Raw genomic sequence first — 23,798 nt, 5'->3', positions numbered from 1 at the left:
ATGTCTATGTAATGTAGGTCAATGGTGGCCTGAATTTGTTCCCAATCAGAGGCAGCTGTTTATCGTTGTCTCTGATTGGGGATCCTATTTAGGTTGCCATTTTCCATTTTGGTTTGGTGGATTATTGTCTATGTGTATTGTCTGTCAGCACTCGGTTTATATAGCTTCACATTTGTTTTGTTATTTTATTAGTTTGTTAAGTGTTCTTCATTTATTAAAAGAAGAATGTATTCTTATCATGCTGCGCCTTGGTCTCCTCATTATGATGAACGTGACGCATGTCAGAAACAAAACAAGCAATGAGGTCAAAGTAATTGTAACGGCTCCTCTTTTGAGGAGGTGTAGCAGGGATCGGACCAAAACACAGCGTGTTAAGTGTCCATAATGATTTATTCTGAAAATAGCTGAACACTCGAACAAAACAAAAATAACGTGCATCAACGAAACAGTTCCGTGTGGTGACAAACACTGACTCAGAAAACAAACACCCACAACTCAAAAGTGAAACCCAGGCTACCTAAGTATTATTCTCAATCAGAGAAAACTAATGACACCTGCCTCTGATTGAGAACCATACTAGGCTGAACTCAAAACCCCAACATAGAAAAACACACATAGACTGCCCACTCCAACTCACGCCCTGACCATACTAAATAAAGACAAAACAAAGGAAATAAAGGTCAGAACATGACAGTAATTGTCCGTAGACGATTGTGTTGAATCACAGATCTGGGAAAGGGAAGCAAAAAATGTCAACAGCATTGAATGTCCAAGAACACAGCGCTATCCATCATTCTTAAATGGAAGAAGTTTGGAAACACCAAGACTGAGTAATTGGGGGAGAAGGGCCTTGGTCAGAACCAGATGGTCACAGAGCTCCAGAGTTTCTCTGTGGAGATGGGAGAACCTTACAGAAGGACAATGATCTCTGTAGCACTCCACCAATTAGGCCTTAATGGTAGAGTGGCCAGATGGAAGCCACTCTTCAGTAAAATAAATATTACAGCTCGCTTGGAGTTTGTCAAAAGGCACCTAAAGATTCTTAGACCATGAGAAACAAGATTATCTGGTCTGATGAAACAAAGATAGAAGTCTTTGGCCTGAATACCAAGCTCCACATCTGGAAGAAACCTGGTAAAATCCCTACAGTGAAGCATGGTGTTGGCAGCATTATGGTGTGGGGATGTTTTTCAGTGGCAGGGACTGGGAGACTTGTCAGGATCGAGGCAAAGATGAACGGCGCAAAGTACAGAAAGATCTTTGATGAAAACCTGCTCCAAAGCGCTCAGGACCTCAGACTTGGGCGAAGGTTCACCTTCCAACAGGACAACGACCCCAAGACAATGCAGGAGTGGCTTCAGGACAAGTCTCTGAATGTCCTTGAGTGGCCCAGCCAGAGCCCGGACTTGAACCCGATCAAACATCTCTGGAGAGACCTGAAAATAGCTGTGAGCAAAACTCCCCATCCAACCTAACAGAGCTTGAGAGGATCTGCAGAGAAGAATGGGAGAAACTCCCCAAATACAGGTGTGCCAAGCTTGTAGCATCATCATGCAAGGAGTCCTATGGGTTTTAGGACTCCTTGCTCACTTTTTCAGTTCTGCCCACACATTTTCTATGGGATTGAGGTCAGGGCTTTGTGATGGCCACTCCAATACCTTGACCTTGTTGTCGTTCACCCATTTTGCCACAACTTTGGAAATACGCTTGGGGTCATTGTCCATTTGGAAGACCCATTTGCAAACAAGCTTTAACTTCCTGACTGATGTCTTGAGATGTTCCTTCAATATATTCACATCATTTTCCTTCCTCATGGGGCCATCTATTTTGTGAAGTGCACCAGTCCCTCCTGCAGCAAAGCATCCCCACAACATGATGCTGCCACCCCCGTGCTTCACGGTTGGGATGGTGTTCTTTGGCTTGCAAGCCTCCCCCTTTTTCCACCAAACATAACGATGGTCATTATGAACAAACAGTTCTATTTTTGTTCCATCAGACCAGAGGACATTTCTCCACAAAGTACGATCTTTGTCCCCATGTGCAGTTGCAAACTGTAGTCTGGCTTTTTTATGGCGGTTTTGAAGCAATGGCTTCTTCCTTGCTGAGTGGCCTTTCAGGTTATGTCAAAATAGGACTCGTTTTACTGTGGATGTAGATACTTTGTACCTGTTTCCTCCAGCATCTTCACAAGGTCCTTTGTTGTTGTTCTGGGATTGAATCTCTTGGAGACAAAACGTGTCTCTTTCCTGAGAGGTATGACGGCTGCGTGGTCCCATGGTGTTTATTCTTGCGTACTATTGTTTGTACAGATGAACATGGTACCTTCAGGCGTTTGAAAATTGCTCCCAAGGACAGACCAGACTTGTGGTCTTGTCACGGTTTTCTGTAAGTGAAAGAGAGTCGGACTAAAATGCGGCGTGTCTATTGCGATCCATGTTTAATAAAACTGAAGTAAACACGAATCAATATGAAAAAACAATAAACAATACACGAAAACCGAAACAGCCTAAAATAATACTGGTGCAAACTAGCACACGACAGACCTAAGGACAAAAGGACAATCACCCACAAAACCCAACACCAAACAGGCTACCTAAATATGGTTCCCAATCAGAGACAATGACTAACACCTGCCTCTGATTGAGAACCATATCAGGCCAAACACAGAAACAGACAAACTAGACCCAACATAGAATGCCCACTCAGATCACACCCTGACCAAACAAAACATATAAACATACAAAGCAAACTATGGTCAGGGTGTGACAGGTGAGATCTTGGATGATTTATTTGGATTTTCCCATGATGTTAAGCAAAGAGGCACTGAGTTTGAAGGTAGGTCTTGAAATAAATCCACAGGTACACCTCCAATTGACTCAAATTATGTCAATTCGCCTATCAGAAGCTTCTAAAGCCATGACATCATTTTCGGGAATTTTTCAACCTGGCACAGTCAATTTACTGTATGTAAACTTCTGACCTACTGGAATTGTGATACAGTGAATTATAAGTGAAATAATCTGAAATTGTTGAATTGTGTCAAGAGAGAAGTCCTAACCTACTTACCAAAACTATAGTTTGTTAACAAGAAATATGTGAGGCGGTTGAAAAATTAGTTTTAATGACTCCAACCTAAGTGCGTAAACTTCCGACTTCAACTGTAAGTGTAGTTATTAAGTCCGCAAGGCAATCAAACATGCTAAACGTCAATACAGAGATAAAGTGAAGTCGCAATTCAACGGCTCAGACTAGAGACATACTGTATGTGGCAGGGACTTCAGACAATGACGGACTACAAAGGGAAAACCAGCCACGTCTCGCTCCCAGGCAAGCTAAACACCTTCTTCGCCCGCTTTAAAGATAACACAGTGTCACCGATGCGGCCTGCTACCAAGGAATGTGGACTCTCCTTCTCCGTGGCCGCCGTGAGTAAAACATTTAAATGTGTTAACCCTCGCAAGGCTTCTGGTCCAGACAGCATCCCTAGCCCCGTCCTCAGAGCATGCGCAGACCAGCTGGCTCGAGTGTTTAAGGGCATATTCGATTTCTCCCTATCCCACTCTGCTGTCCCCACATGCTTCAAGATGTCCACCACTGTTCCTGTACCCAAGAAAGCAAAGATAACTGAGCTAAATGACTACCGCCCCGTAGCACTTACTTCCGTCATCATGAAGTACTTTGAGAGGCTAGTCAAGGATCATATCACCTCTACCTTACCTGACACCCTTGATCCACTTCAATTTGCTTACCGCCCCAATAGATCCACAGACGATGCAATCGCCATCACTCTGCACACTGCCCTAACCCATCTGGACAGGAGGAATACTTGTGTAAGAATGTTGTTCATTGACTATGTCTCAGCATTCAACACCATAGTACCCTCCAAGCTCATCAATAAGCTTGAGGCACTGGGTCTGTACCCCACTCTGTGCAACTGGGTCCTGGACTTCCTGACAGCCGCCCCCAGGTGATGAAAGGTAGGAAACATCACTCCGCTGATCCTCAACACTGGGGCTCCAGAAGGCTGCGTGCTCAGCCCCCTCCTATACTCCCTGTTCACCCATGACTGCGTGGCCAAGCACGACTCCAACTCAAACATCAATTTTGCAGTCGAAACAACAGTAGTAGGCCTGATTGCCAATGATAACGAGACAGCCTACAGGCAGGAGGTGAGGGCTCTGGGAGAGTGGGGCCTGGAAAACAACCTCTCACTCAACGTCAATAAAACAAAGGAGATGATCGTGGACTTCAGGAAACAGCAAAGGGAGCACCCCCTATCTATATCGATGGCAGTGGAGATGGTGGAAAGCCTCAAGTTCCTTGGCATACACATCACTGACAAACTGAAATGGACCACCCACACAGACAGTGTGGTGAAGAAGGTGCAACAGAGCCTCTTCAACCTCAGGAGGCTAAAGAAATGTGGCTTGTCACCTACTCAGAAATATTTACAGATGCACAATTGAGAGCATCCTGTCGGGCAGTTTCAACCGCCTGGTACGGCATCTGCACCGCCCTCAACCGTAAGGCTCTCCAGAGGGTGGTGCGGATTGCCCTACACATTACCATGAGCAAACTACCCTCCCTCCAGGACACCTACAGCACCCGATGTCACAGGAAGGCCAAAAAGATCATCAATGACAACAACCACCCGAGCCACTGCCTGTTCACACCGCTATCATTCAGAAGGCGAGGTCAGTACAGGTGCATCAAAGCTGGGACCGAGAGACTGAAAAACAGCTTCTATCTCAAGGCCATCAGACTGTTAAACAGCCACCACTAGCGCATTAGAGGCTGCTGCCTATAGGCATAGACTAGAATTCACTGGCCACTTTAAGGAATGGAACACTAGTCACTTTAATAATGTTTACATATCTTGCACTACTCATCTCATATGCATATACTGTATTCTATACTATTCTACTGTATTTCAGTCACTTAATGTTATATATCTGCCATTACTCATCTCATATGCATATACTGTATTCTATACTATTCTACTGTATTTCAGTCACTTAATGTTATATATCTGCCATTACTCATCTCATGTGTATATACTGTATTCTGTACTATTCTACTGTATCTTAGACTATGTATTACTCATCTCATGTGTCTATACTGTTTTCTATACTATTCTACGGTATCTCATTCATCTAATAATGTTTACATATCTTGCATTACTCATCTCATATGTATATACTGTATTCTATACTATTCTACTGTATCTTAGTCTATGCATTACTCATTTCATATGTATATACTGTTTTTATATACTATATCTTAGTCTATGCATTACTCATCTCATATGTATATACTGTTTTTATATACTATATCTTAGTCTATGCATTACTCATCTCATGTGTACATACTGTATTCTATACTATTCTACTGTATCTTAGTCTGTTCCGCTCTGACATCGCTAGTCCATATGTATATAGTCTTTATTCATTCCTACTTAGATGTGTGTGTATTAGGTATATGTTGTGTAATTTGTCTGATATTACTTGTTAGATATTACTGCACTGTTGGAGCTAGAAGCACAAGCATTTCGCTACACCCACAATAACATCTGCTAATCACATGTATGTGACCGATACAATTTGATTATTGTGTGTAGATTGATGAGGGGAAAAAACCAATTTAATCCATTTTAAAATAAGGCTGTAACATATCAAAATGTGTAAAAGTCAAGGGGTCTGAATACTTTCCGAATGCACTGTAAACCCTTGATTGCTGATGCTATGTGCTGTCCATTGAAAGGCTTTGAGGACACCGGTCCTCAATAGGATCACTTCTTCATAGGCATGAATAGAATTCTACACTATTTCAATTATATATTTCAAGGACAAAATAACATGTATTTAAGTATTTTTTTTACAATGGAGGAGGACCAAGATGGTTGCAGGGTGTCTTTAATACAGCGCCCCCTGTCAGTGATCCAGGGTTTATACACATCATTGATTCCACACATTCCCATATGGTTCTATTTAATGTCATATTTTTACTACATGAAGAAAACTTTCCATAAAAAAATGCAAGAAAACTTTTGTAGCGTTCTAAGACTATTATTTAAAAACATACATTCCATTCTCAACACCAACAAAACTCTCTATACTCTATCTTGTTAAGTTTACTTCTGTTCTCAGAATGTTTAAAAAACAAAAATCAGTTTTACCCGGTCAGGAAATGTGTTGTTTCATTCCCACAACCAATGTGAAACCAAAAACATACATTCAGCTTCCAAGGAACAAAATGTGCTAGCTGGGTAGTCTATTCCATTCTGTTTTTGCAGTGATTTTTAAAATGAAGGACACTGTCTATAATAATATTCTGAAGTATTTAAAAATAAAAATAAATGTAATGGATTGAAGACCTCCTCCAGGGTGAATGACAGCTTTAATAAACATATCATTCATCTACAATATTATCGCAATTAGAGGTCGACCGATTAATCGGAATGGCCGATTTCAAGTTAACATAAAAATCAGTAATCAGCATTTTTTGACACCGATTGTGGCCAATTTTTTATATATTTTTTAAACCTTTATTTGACTAGCCAAGTCAGTTAAGAACTCATTCTTAATTTCAATGACAGCCTGGGAACGGTGGGTTAACTGCCTTGTTCAGGGGCAGAACAACAGATTTGTACCTTGTCAGCTCGGGATTCGATCTTGCAACCTTCCGGTTACTAGTCCAACGCTCTAACCACCTGCCTTACATTGCACTCCACGAGGAGCCTGCGCGGCAGGCTGACTACCTGTTACGCGAGTGCTGCAAGAAGCCAAGGTAAGTTGCTAGCTAGCATTAAACTTACTTTATAATAAACAATTAACCTTAACATAATCACTAGTTAACTACACATGGTTGATGATATTAATAGTTTATCTTGCGTGTCCTGTTTTGCATATAATCGATGCCGTGCCTGTTAATTTCTCATCGAATCACAGGTGATGAGAAACGGGTGATGATTTAACAAGCTCATTCGCAAAAAAAGCACTGTCGTTGCACCAATGTACCTAACCATAAGCATCAATGCCTTTCTTTAAAATCAATACACAAGTATATATTTTTAAACCGGCATATTTAGTTAATATTGCCTGCAAACATTACTTTTTTTAACTAGGGAAATTGTGTCACTTCTCTTGCGTTCCGTGCAAGCAGTCAGGGTATATGCAGCAGTTTGGGCCACCTGGCTCGTTGCGAACTGTGTGACCATTTATTCCTAATAAAGACCTTAATTAATTTGCCAGAATTGTACATAATTATGACATAACATTGAAGGTTGTACAATGTAACAGCATTGTAACTGTTCCATATTTCACTGAAAGAATAAAGAATAAACGTTTTGTTTTTCGAAATTATAGTTTCCGGATTTGACCATATTAATGACCTAAGGCTCGTATTTCTGTGTTATTATGTTATAATTAAGTCTATGATTTGATATTTGATAAAGCAGTGTGACTGAGCGGTGGTAGGCAGCAACTGGCTGGTAAGCATTCATTCAAACAGCACATTCCTGCGTTTGCCAGCAGCTCTTCGCTGTGCTTCAAGCATTGCACTGTTTATGACTTCAAGCCTATCACCTCCCGAGATTATGCTGGTGTAACTGATGTGAAATGGCGAGACTTTGAAGTAGTTGTTCCGTGGCTTTTGTGGAGCAATGGATAACGATGCTTCGAGGGTGGCTGTTTTCTGTGGGTTCCTGGTTCGAGCCCAGGTAGGGATGAGGAGAGGGACGGAAGCTATACTGTTACACTGGCAATACCAAAGTGCCTATAAGAACATCCAATAGTCAAAGGTATATGAAATACAAATGGTAGAGAGAGAAATAGTCCTATAATAACTACAACCTAAAACTTCTTACCTGGGAATATTGAAGACTCATGTTAAAAGGAACCACCAGCTTTCATATGTACCTCATGTTCTGAGCAAGGAACTTAAACGTAAGCTTTTTTACATGGCACATATTGCACTTTTACTTTCTTCTCCAACACTTTGTTTTTGCATTATTTAAACCAAATTGAACTTGTTTCATTATTTATTTGAGGCTAAATTGATTTTACTGATGTATTATATTAATAAGTTAAAATAAAAAGTGTTCATTCAGTATTGTTGTAATTGTGATTATTACAAATAAATAAATAAAAATATACCGATTTAATAGGTATTGGCTTTTTTTGGTCCTCCAATAATCGGTACCGGCGTTGAAAGTCATAATCGGTCGACCTCCAATAGGAATAAACCCAAGATGACTCAAAGGTGCAGAGCGACATCCCAACATGGATGTAAAGACACCATTTGCATCCCAAATGACAACCTATTCCCTATGTGGTGCACACATTTTGACAAGGGCCCATATGGCTCTGGTCAAAAGTAGTGTGCTACATAGGGAATAGGTTGCCACTTGGGACACAACCACCTCCATTCCGTAAAGGGGGCAAGGGGGGAGATGGACGGCCCCCATGGCCTGTGTGCTACGCCTGTAATAACTCCATCAGTCAAAGTGCCGGGCCCAGTGGGCTCCAATGGGTTACCAGACCTAGACCCCCCTATCCCCACAAAAAGAGTTCGGTCTCCTGCCCGCTGGCCTCTTATAACCAGCCCACAGGGGGCCATTACAGAGCACTGGGCTGGAACATTACAGAGACACATTCACAAAACACCATGGAATAGAATGATTATGCACATCAAGGTTGCGGCGTACTGTATGGATGCATGTCGAATACCTCATTTCATATGGTCGGTACCGATGATTGCTATAAGGTATCAGTGAAGTGGGTTTGTGGTGGTGTTGTGTGTGTGTGTGTGTGTGTTGTGTGGGTGTGTGTGTGTGTGTGGGTGCATTGTTTCCGTGTCCATCGCATGTGTGTGCGTGTGTGAATGCCGTGCGTGTCCGGGTATATTGACTTATGCTTCCCGAAACTCGTCAAAAGCGCGTGTGTCTCAGCACCATGATACCAGGTATCCATTGTAGCCTAGTTCAATCTCGCCCGTCAACAAAGGTACAGACGCAACACATCAGACAGAGATATATTTAGATCCTGCCATCCCTTTGTTTTTCATCATGGCCTACTGTGCAATGTATACACGCTGCTCAATAGAATAGAGGACACGACAGGACTATAGCCATTTCACCATTTCAATATATTCAGGTGACAACATTCACCTTCCCTATCAAACCAGATCAAACCACCATGCATCAAAAAAAAATAGATGAAGATTTTTGAAAAAGCTGAAGATGCAAAACAATCTCCTCAAGAACACAGGCAAATTGGCTTTAAGGTGACATTGAGGCAATAGAAAAAAGCAAGAGACGGATGGATTGAGGGAGACGGAGAGAAGTAAACAGACAAACGTCTGGAACAGAGCAAAGAGAGACAGATGAGGAGAAAGAAACACAAGTATTTTCCCTTGAAGCCCCTCTCAGATGTAATGATGATGTTGAGACAAGCGTCTGATGTTGAGACAAGCGTCTGGAACAGAGCAAAGAGAGGCAGATGAAGAGAAAGAAACACAAGTATTTTCCCTTGAAGCCCCTCTCAGATGCAATGATGATGTTGAGCCTTTGAGCCTCCTCCCTCTTTCTATCTACCTATCCCTCTTTTTCTCTCCCTTCTCTCTCCCAATCCCCACTGGGCTTCAATAAAAACACCCCAATCAACCACAGTGTCATCACTCTCTCAACCCCTCCCTCTCTAGCTCTCTCTCTCTTTTGCACAGTCTCCATTTCCCTTGGGAGGACTTGTCAGTCGCTAACAACACAGAGGATCCATATCCTGCCCTAAGTGTGTGTCTGGGTCCTCTAATAGGGGGCTGTAGAAGTGCCTGCTTGGCCAGTGGGTGTCGAACGGTGCAAGACAAGCCATTGATGGGAGTCTGATCCTTCAGAAGGAGTGTCCACACTCCAGCTATCCTTCCTGTCCATTAGTGACCTAATGTGTGACACACTGCTCGAACACACTCTGAAATAGAGGACCAGCAACTGGTTTAGATACAACCTTGCGAGTTAGAAATTACCAGTAGGAGACAGGGATACAATTCACACACACAAAACTAGTGAAAAGCAGTTTTATTCAAAGTGACGTACAGTCATGTGTGCATATAGTTCACATATGGGTGGTCCTGGGAGTCAAACCCACTATGCTGGCTTTACAAGCACCATGCTCTTCCAACTGAGCTACAAAGGACCATGATGATATTGGGGAAAGTCCCAGGTGTGGATTGTCCAATGGTGGAAAGGCCCAGTTGCCGAGATGTGATGAAGGACAGGAGTTTAAAGATACCTTCTCAACCTGCCCTCCTAGGAACAACTAAGAAGTTCACAAATACTGTTTGTAGGTTCCCCTACCCTATGTAGGCCAATGATTGGCTGGAAGAGGTCAGGTGACTCAGGAAAAGTGCTCCAGAAGCTGAGCTGTGCATTGAAAGCCCATCCCCTCAGCACCTCTGCTCTCTGCAGAGTAATAAAGCTCGGCAGAGTTTAGAGCCAGACTTTCTACACAGCCCAATCACACACCTGAGCTGTTCCCTTCCCATTCAGACAGCTGGTGAGTCTAACAGCTCCACAACAGGGGTCTGAATGGTCTCCACCCACAGCAGTGGCAGTTGTAGCTTGTATGGCTCCCTGGGGGAACCCTCCCCCACCTGCCCCCCCCAAAAAAAGCACCATTCCGCACTGTCATTTTTATTCAGACATTTGGAACAACACAAATAAATAATCATAACATTTAAAACTATAAATATACAAATATATACAAAAATAAGACTCATAAATATCAAAAAGAAGTAACAAAGACAAATAGAAACAAATTTGTGTTGATTTGGCACTCGAGCATCGATACGTTACCCATCCCCCAACACTGTCAACCAGGGGTCAAGACTACATTACCCATCCCCCAACACTGTCAACCAGGGGTCAAGACTACATTACCCATCCCCCAACACTGTCAACCAGGGGTCAAGACTACATTATCCATCCCCCAACACTGTCAACCAAGAGTCAAGACTACATTACCCATCAAGACTACATTACCCATCCCCCACAACTGTCAACCAAGAGTCAAGACTACATTACCCATCAACTGTCAACCAAGAGTCAAGACTACATTACCCATCCCCCAACACTGTCAACCCATCCAACCAAGAGTCAAGACTACATTACCCATCCCCCAACACTGTCAACCAAGAGTCACTACATTACCCATCAACTGTCAACCAAGAGTCAAGACTACATTACCCATCCCCCAACACTGTCAACCAAGAGTCAAGACTACAATACCCATCCCCCAACACTGTCAACCAAGAGTCAAGACTAAACCAATTCACCTTGGTGGTGCGCAGACTGGTTTTATATTATTCTTAACGATTTCGCACAAACCAGAAAGAAATGCAACAATATGTCTGTGAAACTATATATTTCACGGCGTTTCTTCAAGTGCAGTCACAAAAACCATCAAGTGCTATGATGAAACTGGCTCTCATGAGGACCGCCACAGGAAAGGAAGACCCAGAGTTACATCTGCTGCAGAGGATAAGTTCATCAGAGTTAACTGCACCTCAGATTGCAGTCCAAATAAATGCTTCACAGAGTTCAAGTAACAGACACATCTAAACATCAACTGTTCCGAGGAGACTGTGTGAATCAGGCCTTTATTGTCGAATTGCTGCAAAGAAGCCACCACTAAAGGACACCAATGAGAAGAAGAGACTTGCTTGGGCCACGAAACATAAGCGGTGGAAATCTGTCCTTTGGTCTGATGAGTCCAGATTTGAGATGTTTGGTTCCAACCGCCGTGTCTTTGTGAGATGCAGAGGAGGTGAACGGATGATCTCTGCGTGTGTGGTTCCCATCGAGAAGCATGGAGGAGGAGGTGTGATGGTGTGGGGATGCTTTGCTGGTGACACTGTCAGTGATTTATTTAGAATTCAAGAGACACTTAACCAGCATGGCTACCACAGCATTCTGCAGCATACGCCATCCCATCTGGTTTGCGCTTTGTGGAACTATAATTTGTTTTTCAACAGGACAATGACCAAAAACACACCTCCAGGCTGTGTAAGGGCTATTTGACCAAGAAGGAGAGTGATGGAGTGCTGCATCAGATGACCTGGCCTCCACAATCACCCAACCTCAACCCAATTGAGATGGTTTGGGAGGACTTGGACCGCTGAGCGAAGGAAAAGCATCCAAAAAGTGCTCAGCATATGTTGGAACTACTTCAAGACTGTGGGAAAAGCATTCCTCATGAAACTGGTTGAGAGAATGCAGAGAGTGTGCAAAGCTGTCATCAAGGCAAACTGTGGCTACTTTGAAGAATCTCAAATATAAAATATATTTATTTGGATTTGTTTAACACTTTTTTGGTTACTACATGATTCCATTTGTGTTTTCATAGTTTTGATATCTTCACTGTTATTCTACAATGTAGAAAATAGTAAAAAATAAAAAAAATCTTTGAATGAGTAGGTGTGTCCAAACTTTTGAGAGATAATTTTCATAGCCAAAAGTATGCTCGTCGAACATCTCATTCCAAAATCATGGGCATAAATATGGAGTTGATCCACCCTTTGCTGCATTAACAGCCTCCACTCTTATGGGAAGGCTTTCCACTAGATGTGGGAACATTGCTGCAGGGATTTGCTTTTATTCAGCCATGAGCATTGGTGAGGTCAGGGCTCTGTGCAGGCCAGTCAAGTTCTTCAGCACCGATCACGACAAACCATTTCTGTATCGACCTCGCTTTGTACAAGGGTTGCATTGTCATGCTGAAACAGGAAAGGGCCTTCTCCAACATGTTGCCACAAAAGCTGGAAGTACAGAATCATCTAGCATGTCATTGTATGCTGATTTCCCTTCACTGGAACTAAGGGGCCTAGCCCGAACCATGAAAAGCAGCCCCAGACCATTATTCCTCCTCCACCAAACTTTACAGTTGGCACTATGCATTGGGGCAGGTAGCGTTCTCCGGCATCCGCCAAACCCATATTTGTATGTCGGACTACCAGATGGTGAAGCGTGATTCATCACTCTAGAAAACCCATTTCCACTGCTCCGGAGTCTAATGGCGGCCAGCTTTACTCCGCTCCAGCCAACGCTTGGCATTGCGCATGATGATATTAGGCTTGTGTGCCGCTGCTCGGCCATGGAAACCCATTTCAACCGAGGACAGATTTTTACACGCGAGTTGCTTCAGAACTCGGCAGTCTCGTTCTGTGAGCTTGTGAGACCTGCCACTACGAGGCTGAGCCATGGTTCGTCCTAGATGTTTCCAGTCCCCAATAACAACACTTGCAGTTGACCGGGGCAGGTCTAGCAGGGTGGAAATTTGACGAACTGACTTGTTGAAAAGGTGGCATCCTAATCATTGAGCTCTCCAGTAAGGCCATTCTACTGCCAATGTTAGTCTATGAAGATTACATGGATGTGTGCTCGATTCTATACATTTGTCAGCAACAGGTGTGGCTTGACAATCATCTTGACAATAAAAAAATCTGTTGACCCCATAAAGCCAGATGGAGATGTGTATATTTAACGGGCATTCAGATATATTAGTCCTAATATTATTGTACCATAGACTACGCTGCAGCAAATCTGTCACAAGACAAACAGTTACCAGCTGATGAGATGATACATGCATTGTGTCCCCACCCTGAGCATTGATGATTGATCATGCAGATAGCAGAGCAAAGAAGCCCTTGGAGAAGACAGATTGAGACATGGCATATCATTTAACAGTTCCATTTCATGTCATGCTGCTCATAGATATTATTCATTACAATTATATTTCTCACTGTTATTTAACCAGGGAAACGGGAGTGGGTTTGGGCAGGAAATCTCTTTAAATCTTGGTTACCCGGTTCCCGCTATTAAACATTATTCTGTGCACCTGATACCCACTGCAGAAAATACATATGAAACAGGGAGCACAAAGTAGAGAGGAGGGAAATGATACAGAGAAAGAGACAAGAGAGAAAAAGAACAGAGGGAGAGAGGAGGAGAACTGCCCAGGACAGTATTTAGCACCATGGACAGCTCCAGTGACCTCAAATGTAGTGCACTGTAGAGAAAGGGTGCCATTTGGGACTCAGCCCACATCAGTGGTTACCTTGAGTCCTCCACACTCTGCAGCAGAGCCCCGGTCCACTCCTGTGATGTAGATCCCCAAGGCATACTCTGCCCCACCCCGGATCATCAGACCCAGCGAACGGCCATCATCCAATACCAAGTTCACCTGACAGAGAGAAGGGGGAAAGAGAGGGGGAGAAGGGGGGGGGAGAGAGAGATTTGAGAGAGAAAGAATATGCGGATTCCAGCATTGTCTAAGATTCTGAACGCTGTGTGTTTTTTACAGTGAGTTGAGCAGCTATTGTGGCTATTGTTGGTGAGTTATTATTGGCTAAGCAGAGCATTTGTCGCAACAATAAAACATTATTATCCATGTGAAGGCCCTGAACAGCTGGCATCTGGAAACACTGTGTAAACGCCCAACACTAAACTACGGCATTTTCAGAGGCCAGCGATATTGTGGATGGACTCTATCTGGGTGTGTACTTGTGTGTTCAGTGACCTTTCACCCTGCCAGCCAACCAACTGGGGATCGACCATGTGTGTGTGTGTGTTTGACTACCGGCTCACCTTCTTCTCGTCTCCCTCCTGCAGCAGCTGCATGTTGCTGCGTCGCTGGCTGTCGTTGCGTCTCAGGGTGGCACTGCGGTGCTCTGGGAGGTCAGGGGGAGGGGTCACACTGCGACCCTGAGGGTCCACCCAGGTGTACACATGATTAGTGACATAACCCCCCGGGATACGCCCCACCGACCGCACCCACAGGGACAGCTTCTTACTGCCCTTCAACACCTAGGGAAAGGAGAGAAGGGGTAGAGGAGAGAGGAGAGGTAGGGGCGGATGAGAGTGGTGAGAGAAAGCGAAGATAAAGTCAGATGAAAAAGTAAATATTTCACAAATCATCCAAATCATCCATTCATACATGAGCCAGCGCTTCAAAGCACAAAGTGCATACAGATCCTTCTGGTAATCAATCATGCCCGCATGCACACAGTAACGCACACATTTGCTCAACTGAGAGAAGGACACGGAGTTGTGCCTCATTGATTTCTGATAGTCTGCTGTAGATGCAGTCGTACGTTTGTGCGGGGTGGTGACTGCATCAGAGTGTGAAAAGATCCTACCATTTTGCTGTAGTACAGTCAGATCCTCAAAAAGCCATATATTTCAGACTGTTCTCCTACGGCCGTATGTAACACGCTTCTCAGAGCTAGGAGTGCCGATCCTAGATGTGCATTCCTACTCTGAGAAGATATATGAATACAGCCCGTTTTACAGAGAAGACCGTCGGAGTACTAGAAGCGCTAGTCGGCTCCTAATACACATAGTTATGCTGCAGGCCTCCTCCGAGAAAAGGGCTGAAAAACTCAACTAAAGAGTCGACTTAGCGGATCGCCTGCTTTCCCCTGAGCATCTGGGGAACCTCGCTCTCCAACCAAGGTGAATGAATTGAGACTGCAAACTAAAGAGAAAACCAAATTCAGCAACTCTTGGGAGGACAGTGGGAGTTGATAGAAATGCTTCTGAATTGTTCAAAGTCAAACCGTTTCGGTCTCCTGTAGCCTTCATCAGGGTTTGGCAGTAGACATTACATTGTGGGGGCTTTGATTGGGTCAAGACTGAGAGCAGTCAAAGCAATCAGTTGCATATGAAAGTGACATTACAAACACCTCTAAACTGATCAATCTCACCTGAATAATCTCGGGACGCAGATCAAAATCTTGTGTTAGCTAGCTAGCTACCTCCATTCTGTCACCAGAGATGACACCTGGAATTCCTGTATGGCACTAACATGACCAGTATTCTAAAGGGGGGAGGAGATGGAAATATAGAAATTGCCTTTATATTGTGTGTCTGAGTATGGGAGTAGATGTGTGTCTGTGAGTATGGGAGTAGATGTGTGTCTGTGGGCCACTTTGCCAAGTGTGTACTCCTGTGATTTATGAGATCCAACAGGCTCTCTCTCTCTCTCTCTCGTGGTGCCGTGCCTGGCGCAGAAATGTTCCTTTCCAATTACAGGAAACAGGAAGTGGAAAATGAACTGTGTTTAGATTAAATGGAAATGGCTGAGAGAGTTTGGTAGAGGAGCACTTAGGAAGGGCGGGAAGAGAGAAGAGGAGAAAGAGGAGACAAGGGTGGGTGGGGGGGGGGGGGGGGATAAACTGTTCCCACTGTGAATAAAGGCACAACAGTAGTATAGAGCACTGCTGCTCTACAGTGGCAGAAGCAGTGGTCCTACTGTGTTGTGTCCCAGCAGGAAAGTGCTGACCGGGACAGAGCCTGATGAAGTGCATCAGTAAGGCCCACAGCTAAAGGCCATGCTGGCTGGAAACGGGGAAAACAGGAAACGGTAAAGCCAGGTAATATACAGGCAGCAATCAGGCAAGAGCATAAAAAACTAAATCCTCCTAATGAAAATCCTCACTGCCTCATTCTATATGTACATGCTACACTACCAGTAGTGTGTGTGTGTGTGTACCATAGCTACAATACTCCTATTCTTTAAAATAATGTAATCTGGGGAAGTAATGGTGTGTGTGTGTTTGTGTGTCTCAGATAAAGGGGTTGAGGTAGGGACCATTGGGGTTCCACATTGAGCCTCTAGAAGGGCCCTATTCTTTAAAATAATGTAATCTGGGGAAGTAATGGTGTATGTGTGTTGGGGTTCCACATTGAGACTCTAGAAGGGCCCATGGATTTTATGCCAACCAAGAGAAAACGGTCTGCCCTTGTCTCCCAGCGTAACAGCTTTTTAGGGGGCTACGGTGTTGTGCTGGCTCCTATAGTGAAAACACGGCTAATTGTACCTGGTAATTGGCTGCGCTTGGCAGGTTCCTTTAACCGGCATACACACATGAGCGCACACACATTGACACACACACACACACACTCACTCCGCCACTCCCTGTGTGTTTACCGCTGAGTCCAAAGGGACCTATAAAACAACTGAGAGCTGAAGGGGAACAGGGGGAATCAGCTCAGTGCTCAGACACATGGGTGATGAGAAAGGGAAGAGAGAAGTGCTCTCTGCTGTCGTCTGAACACCTCTGCCTGTGATTGGAGACCATTCAGAGCCCTGTTGCAGGGCTGTTGGGCTCACCGGCTGTCTGAGTGGGAATGGGGCTGTTGGGCCCTGTTGGGAATGGGGCTGTTGGGCTCACCGGCTGTCTGAGTGGGAATGGGGCTGTTGGGCTCACCGGCTGTCCGAGTGGGAATGGGGCTGTTGGGCTCACCGGCTGTCCGAGTGGGAATGGGGCTGTTGTCCGAGTGGGTGGGAACCGGCTGTCCGAGTGGGAATGGGGCTGTTGGGCTCACCGGCTGTCCGAGTGGGAATGGGGCTGTTGGGCTCACCGGCTGTCCGAGTGGGAATGGGGCTGTTGGGCTCACCGGCTGTCCGAGTGGGAATGGGGCTGTTGGGCTCACCGGCTGTCTGAGTGGGAGTGGTACAGCTCAGGTGTGTGATTGGACGGACTTCTGGTTGTGTGTGCATGTATGTGGTGAAGTTAGATCTTAACGTTAACAATGACAGGGGAACGCAAATCAAAGAGGTACCAGAACACATGTAAACAAACAAAACGGCGTTCATTCTTTAACCCAAGAAGTAATTGGATCTTTTCTGGAAGTGGAGTGTGTTCAGAATGTTCCAAATGTTGTTACACGATTACAAAGTCAACAAACGGGAGGGGGGGGAATATACCTGAACGGTTGGCCAGAAAGAACATTTGTTTGAATTGTTACAGTGCAGGTCGGCAGGCAGTTCAGTTGGTGCCTTCTACATGGATCAATTAAGCATTGGCACATTGACCAAAGTTATACCGTATAACACAGAACAGACTTGTGGTAGAGGTCCATCTGAGTGAGCCACAGTATATGCCCATGTGCCTATCAATGGAGGCAATCCCCTTTGCAAATTTGTGTAAGGTACGAGAGTCATGCGTGAGTACGCATGTGCATAACACAGTCGACAGGGTCAGCATTTTCCCTCAAGTCTTGTGCACACTCTACGGTGTGAAGATGTCTTTGTGTGTGCACACATGTTTGGTGTATACAGGATCTGTTTTTCCCATGCTAACGCTAGATAGACTGAAGTAAACACTTACAGTTCCTTCAGAAAGCATTCATGCCCCTTGACCTTTGACACATTTTGTCGTGTTACAGCCTGAACGCAGTACCCCATAATGTCAGAAAAGGAAGTACGTTTTTAGAAATGTTTACAAGTCAATTAAAAATGAAATGTCTTCAGTCAATAAGTATTCAAAAAATAAATAAGTTCAGGAGTAAAAAAAACCTGCTTAACAAGTCACATAATAAGTTGAATGGACTCCGTGTGCGATAGTGTTTAACATTATTTTTTTGAATGACTACCTCAACTCTGTAACCCACACACACACACATAATTGTAAGGTCCCTCAGTCGAGCAGTGAATTTCAAACAGAGATTCAACCACAGAGACCACTAAAGTGTTCCAAAGCAGACCCTTAAAATCCCTTTGAAGTATCACTACAAAGATACAGGCGTGCGTCCTAACTCAGCTGCCGGAGAAGGGAAACGCTCAGGGATGTCCCCATGAGGTCAATGGGGACTTTAAAACAATAGCTGTGCTAAGAGAACTGAGGATGGATCAACATTGTGGTTACTCCACAATATTAACTTAAATGCCAGAGTGAAAAGGAGCCTGTACAGAAATATTCACATGAACCATCTTTGCAATAAGGCATTAAAGTAAAACTGAACAAGTGTGTCAAAGAAATACATTTTGTCCTGAATACAAAAGCATTTAAGATAAAAAAAAAAATAGAACTAAGCACAGGCAGCTTAAAAAATAAAACCTGGTTCAGACTGCTTTCCAACAGACAGTGGGAGACAAATTCACCTTTCATCAGGATAATAACCTAAAAACAAGGTCAAATAAATACTGGAGTTGCTTACCAAGATGACATTGAATGTTCCTGAGTGGTCTCGTTACCTAGTTTTGACTTAAACCGGCTTGACAATCTAATAAGACTTGAAAATGGCTGTCTAACAATGATTAACCACCAACTTGACAGCTTGACTAATTTTTTACATAATAAATGTGCAAATATTGTATAATCCAGGTGTGCAACACTCTTAGACTTACCCAGAAAACCTCACAGCTGTGATCACAACCCAAGGTGAAGCATGTTTTCACTTAGTCCTTATGAGATATTGTATGTAGATGGGTGAGCATATATATTTTTTTTCATCCATTTTAAATTCAGGCTAACACAACAAAATGTGTAATAAGTCAATGGGTACAAACCCTTTTTGAAAGCAGATGGATGAAAGACTGACAAGGTGTTACGATGTACGCTGAGAGTCGGGAAGCAAGTTCAGGGAGAGAATACATTTAATTAGTAAATGACCAAAACAAGAACCACAAACAGCGCCTCGACATGAAACAGGAACAACAACGACTGGGGGAGAAACCAAAGGGAGAGACATATAAAGGGCCGGTAATCAAGGAGGTGATGGAGTCCTGGTGAGGTTCATTATGCACGTACCGCTGGTGACAGGTGTGCACCATAACGAGTGGCCTGGTGAATTAGAGGCAGGATAGGGAGCACACCTGACACAAGGACATTCCCGGAATTAATGGACGAGAGGCAACAATCACAAGGAGATACTGTATCTACAATGTCTCTCACTCTGCCACTCTCTCTTCTCTCAATTTTTGACCCATTCCAGTATTTCTCTTGGGTCTCGTTCACACTCAACTTGTACAACTAATGTCATAACGCATTTGGTTTATCGTCACAAAAATATTTACACACAGACAAAATGGTTGTGTCAACATTTTTGCGCAGACAAACTCTCTGTTGTACGACAAACTATTCAAATCAAAGTTTACTGGTCATCAGTTATCAGTTGTATCACAATGCGTTGTACATCAGTTGTACGATCTGAGTGTGAACGGGCCCTCTGTCCCTCAGGTTCACTATAGCAACAATTCCATTCACAGGATATTATTCTCATTATCTGTAGCTACAGATAATATAGCATCCTCTTTGCAACAAATCCCACACGGTTGATACTGTATCTCAGGAAGATAAAGAAATGATCATTGTAACAACGAACCATAAGTAACTGATAAGCAACTGACTATTAAAACATGCCCTTGAGCCTGAAGCTATGCAGGTAGGAAATGTAATTGTTTGAAAGCCAGAGGGGGACTATGATTCACATTAAACCATATGGAAGAGATGTGAGAAAGGGGGCCTGAGAATAGATTGATCCAGCCCCTGAGTGGCAGGACTGAGGGGCCCTTCCTCAAATCCTTCCCCCATTAATCAACCTCCTCCCATACCTTTCCTCGTCCCCTGCTCTATCTCTCCTCTATCGAGCACCACATATCTCAGCGGTCGTTATTTACAATGCATCTTCCCGGCCAGAGACGCCCCAAATGTACTCAGAGAGAGAGAGGGAACGGAGAGAGAGGGGCAGAGAGAGAGAGAGAGGGAGAGGGAGAGATAAAGAGATAATGGGGGGATGGAGAAAGAGAGGGAGATGAAGAGAGAGCTGGCTGATGTAAGATTCAGCACCATGGACAGTGAAATACCATCAACGCTTCTCTATCTGAATCTACTTCACAATTCTACCGTTACTTACTGGCCCTTTAGTATCTATTAAAAACAAAAAACAAAGTTTTAAGTGAGCAGTAGGCATTGGACTGAAGCCGAAAAAGAAAGGAAATTCACATGAACATCACAATGCCTATTCCACCCACGCTCTACCAAGGTTTTCCAGTACACAGCTTTGACTACTACAGTAGTATATTTTTTAAATATATGAAAACAAGCTTTGCTTTTATACTTACAAGACCATCATGTGAGCCGTTTTGTCTTGTAGCAATGTGGCGCCTGCCCTAAACCTTTTTATTTAACAATTCATTTCATGAAATCTTTTTGGGGTCAGTAGGTGCCCAACATAACACCAGGTGGTGGTGTGTTGGACACAGTCACTCATATATAGAGGTCTACAGAGCCTGTCTGTATTCCTGATTTCTGTAACCGTTAGCTTACGTGTGATATTGATATGCACTCAGAAACATTTGTTTTGCAAACACAGTCATGTTTAATCAATTGCTTTGCTGATCAATGGGCAGTTTATTACCCCTGTCAAATGAATATGTAGCTTAATGTTTCATGTGTATTTGTATTCATTTTGCAATAAAGACAGTGACGCTACAATAATAAACATTTGCAATAGACCAATATCTAAAAAATACATACAGCCTAATGATATCATATACATTATTTGAATAGCAGGACACTAAAAAGTCCATTAATCCACTGATGAGTATGAGTTAGGCTGTTTGAGAAGGTTTGAATCCTTAGCAACCTGCATACACATTGTTACTCTGTTCAATCTGACTGCGAAATCCACTACCTCATTAGCCCAGCCAAGCAATTTATACATTTACATTTACATTTAAGTCATTTAGCAGACGCTCTTATCCAGAGCTACTTACAAATTGGTGAATTCACCTTCTGACATCATTTATAAACTTGATCTCCACTATAAGAAGCATCTAGACATTATCTCACATTTATTTTAGACTAACATTTGTTTTCAGCAGCGGATATTTGTATAAACCTTGCAGTCTGTCTCTCTGACATTTGCAACATTGTTTCAATATTCAAATTTGACCTCCAGCTGTCCCATTGTAATGAATGTGTCGGGAGTCGGGAGGAAATAGACACAGGCAGGCAGCGTTTCTCAGCCAGTCGAAATCATGAATCAGCTGGCATCATTTTTATGGATATAGACAAAGAAATGTCAATTGAAAAAGGTAAAACAAAGTGCAGCTAGTCTTTCCAGCTTGAAGTGATTGTCTAGCTGTGTTGTTGGCCAACTCCTCTGAACAACAATGTCCTGATGAGGGAGCACATCTTTCTGTGCCAGGCGAAATCGCGCCTCATTAGCTCATTGTTACGGATGTATCCAAAAAAACAGCTGAAACAAATGCAAACACAACGACTTCGCTGTTATTCTGACCTCACTGTAAATTAGGTGTAGTTGGCTAGCTAGCGAGCAAGGGATAAGAACGTTGCCAGCGAGTATGATAATGGAACATTTAGAATGAATGACTGGGTTGCGTCCATAGATACGGAACAAAAATACGGAACGACTGGATCGCGTCTCTGGCAACCGAACCGAAAGAACGAACGACCAGCTGGCTTGGGTAGCAACCCTAGTGCCGGGACTATATATTGTGGAAGGATGAAATAGTATGAATAAATTCATCAAAATAACGTTTTTAATGAAAATATGTCAATCATTATTTGAATATGTTGGTAACCCGTTTTATAAAAGTGATAATGCCCTTGAATCCGGTGTTTGGAGGATATGCCTGTATACACTACCATTAAAAAGTTTGGTGTCATTTAGAAATGTCCTTGTTTTTGATAACAATAAGATAACATCAAATTGATTAGAAATGCAGTGTAGATGTAACAGTATAACTTTAGACCGTCCCCTCACCCATACCCGGGCGCAAACTGATTTGTAATGGAATATCTACATAGGCGTACAGAGGCCCATTATCAGCAACCATCACTCCTGTGTTCCAATGGCACGTTGTGTTAGCTATTCCAAGTTTATAATTTTAAAAGGCTAATTGATCATTACAAAACCCTTTTGCAATTATGTTAGCACAGATGAAAACTGTCGTTCTGATTAATGAATCAATAAAACTTGCCATCTTTAGACTAGCAGAGTATCTGGAGAATCAGTATTTGTGGGTTCGATTACAGGCTCAAAATGGCTAGAAACAAATAACTTTCTTCTGAAACTCATCAGTCTATTCTTGTTCTGAGAAACGAAGGCTATTCCATGTGAGAAATTGCCAAGAAACTGAAGATCTCATACAACGAGATGTGTACTATTCCCTTCACAGAACAGCGCAAACTGGCCCTAACCAGAATAGAAAGAGGAGTGGGAGGCCCCAATGTACAACTGAGCAAGAGGACAAGTACATTAGTGTCTAGTTTGAGAAACAGACACCTCACAAGTCCTCAACTGGCAGCTTCATTAAATAGTACCCGGAAAACACCAGTCTCAATGCCTTTTAAAATGATAAACTTGGATTAGCTAACACAACGTGCCAGTGGAACACAGGAGTGATGGTTGCTGATAATGGGTCTCTGTACACCTATGTAGATATTGCGTAAAAAATTGCCCGTTTCCAGCTACAATAGTCATTTACAACATTAACAATGTCTACACTGTATTCTGATCGTTTTTGTTTTATGGGGGGGGGGGGGGGGGGGTGTTTACACCGGAAGGTGATTATTATACATTATAATATATAATGTTATAATATAACATTATAACACGGCGTAACACAGCAAAACGGGTAAATGACAACAGAAATAATGTTGTTATTAGTATTATTTCATATGAACAGCAGATTTTCCAGAGGAAGTGAAAAAAGTGAAATATAACAAGACAATTGAGAAAGCCCCTGGAAAATACATTAATAATTAACATGTTACCTATCCATGAACTTTTAAAATAAATGATTGAGTGTCACATCAGGTGGCTCGGAGAACAAGGCATGAAGTGGCACATCTTTTACTTGTAGTTTTTCATGTTGTCTGTCTGTAATTGTGTAATGACTTGGTGCTGCCAATCTTGGCCGAGACACTTTTGAAAAAGAGATTTAAAATATCAATGAACCCTTCCTGGTTAAAAAAAATGAAAAATAAACAAACTG

General features: G+C 43.1%; 1 protein-coding gene across 1 annotated transcript in view; it reads right to left on the bottom strand.

Moving 5' to 3' along the window:
- whrna (whirlin a) overlaps positions 1-23,798 on the bottom strand; it is a 138,720-nt gene that overhangs the window by 63,233 nt on the left and 51,689 nt on the right. Inside the window, exons 2-3 of the mRNA XM_064971268.1 lie at positions 14,636-14,854; positions 14,106-14,231 (exon numbers count right to left, since the gene is read on the bottom strand). Coding sequence (XP_064827340.1) covers positions 14,106-14,231; positions 14,636-14,854 — 345 coding nt within the window. The remainder of the gene's footprint in view (positions 1-14,105; positions 14,232-14,635; positions 14,855-23,798) is intronic.

Source organism: Oncorhynchus masou, chromosome 8, assembly GCF_036934945.1.
Source record: "Oncorhynchus masou masou isolate Uvic2021 chromosome 8, UVic_Omas_1.1, whole genome shotgun sequence".
In the NCBI taxonomy this organism is placed as follows: Eukaryota; Metazoa; Chordata; class Actinopteri; order Salmoniformes; family Salmonidae; genus Oncorhynchus; species Oncorhynchus masou.
Note: the sequence above shows the minus strand (reverse complement) of the source record. Positions and strands in the feature narration are given on the sequence as shown.